This window comes from Pyrenophora tritici-repentis (assembly GCF_003171515.1).
Source record: "Pyrenophora tritici-repentis strain M4 chromosome Unknown M4_contig_00044, whole genome shotgun sequence".
Classification (NCBI taxonomy): Eukaryota; Fungi; Ascomycota; class Dothideomycetes; order Pleosporales; family Pleosporaceae; genus Pyrenophora; species Pyrenophora tritici-repentis.
Window position 1 is genome coordinate 6,258 of NW_027094007.1, and position 1,243 is coordinate 7,500.

Consider the following 1,243-nt stretch of genomic DNA (forward strand, 5'->3'; position numbering starts at 1 on the left):
CGTGATGGCTCTCTCTCCGTATAGACTGCTTTTGCAGACTACATGGCTGGTTGGGATAGGCGCCAGCTGGACCAAACATTGGGTGGGCATCACATGATGCGGCCGCACCTGCAGCTACCGGTCTGTATAAAACCCAGGGTTTTGCTCTTTATTCCCTCGCCCATCTACAACAATATTTACCCATCATCACAGCTACACAATCGTACCCTTGTACACTCCAAAATGGCCTGGAATCCGCACAGCAGAAATAATACCGGTCGCCCAGAAGTAGTTCCGCAGGATCGCCTGATTGGGAGTGCAAGGAGATATGAGTTGAAGGTCGAACAGCAACCTATTCGAGCGCGCATGTGTGGATTCGGCGATAAAGACCGCAGGCCTATAACGCCGCGCCATGTATCCGCCTCATCGTCTATGACCGGATTACGGGGCGAGAGCTGGACTTCAACGACATCGACAGCACCTACTTTGTCCTCATGGTGGACCTCTGGAACCAGGAAGGTACCGCGCTGTCAACCTAGTGCGGCATTCCAGCGCAGCTCCCACAGTCAGCATCAGCAGTAGCACAACGACCTCGTATCCGCCGCCGCCAGACCGGCAGTACGTAACAACAGCCATTCCGCAGTACGATCCACCGTACAGAATGACGACGCACATGCCGTCATATTCGCATGGCCCCGTAATGGGGTACCCGTACCCGCAGCCTGGACCGCCGGCTAGCTATCCGGCGTACGCCCAAACTTACGGCCAACCACCCAGGCACCCATAATGCCCCCCGCACCCATGAGTTCAAACCACACGCGCAATCTTATCGGCATGAATGCCGTCAACGCTTGTCGTCTCAACGACCTCGACGGCAAAGCCGGCTTCTGGTTCGTGCTGCAGGATCTGAGCGTCCGGACAGAGGGCACCTTTCGACTCAAGCTCAGCCTCTTCGACATTGGCAGCGGCACAAACACGGTGGTGCCCGAGAGTCAGGGCCCCACACACGGTAAAGGTCCTTGCCTTGCACACAGCTTCTCAGAGCAGTTTACAGTCTACTCTGCCAAGAAGTTCCCAGGTGTAATTGAGAGCACACCGCTCAGTAAGTGCTTTGCACAGCAGGGTATCAAGATACCGATACGGAAGGATGCACCAAAAGAAATAGTCAACGCAAACGAATATGAGGCGGATGATTAGAAATTAGACTACTTTTGGGTTTCATCCTTTTCTTCCGGAATCGAGCATAAATAAAGTCACAGATGGT

The 1,243-nt window shown here is 54.1% G+C and overlaps 1 protein-coding gene across 1 annotated transcript; it reads left to right on the forward strand.

The window, feature by feature from the left end:
* Nucleotides 1-765: 765 nt before the first annotated feature.
* PtrM4_154470 (Velvet domain containing protein) lies at nucleotides 766-1,176 on the forward strand (the record flags this gene model as incomplete). Its single annotated transcript, XM_066110379.1, has 1 exon — nucleotides 766-1,176. The coding sequence occupies one exon, from the start codon at nucleotides 766-768 to the stop codon at nucleotides 1,174-1,176; it is 411 nt and encodes a 136-aa protein (XP_065958596.1).
* Nucleotides 1,177-1,243: the final 67 nt, after the last annotated feature.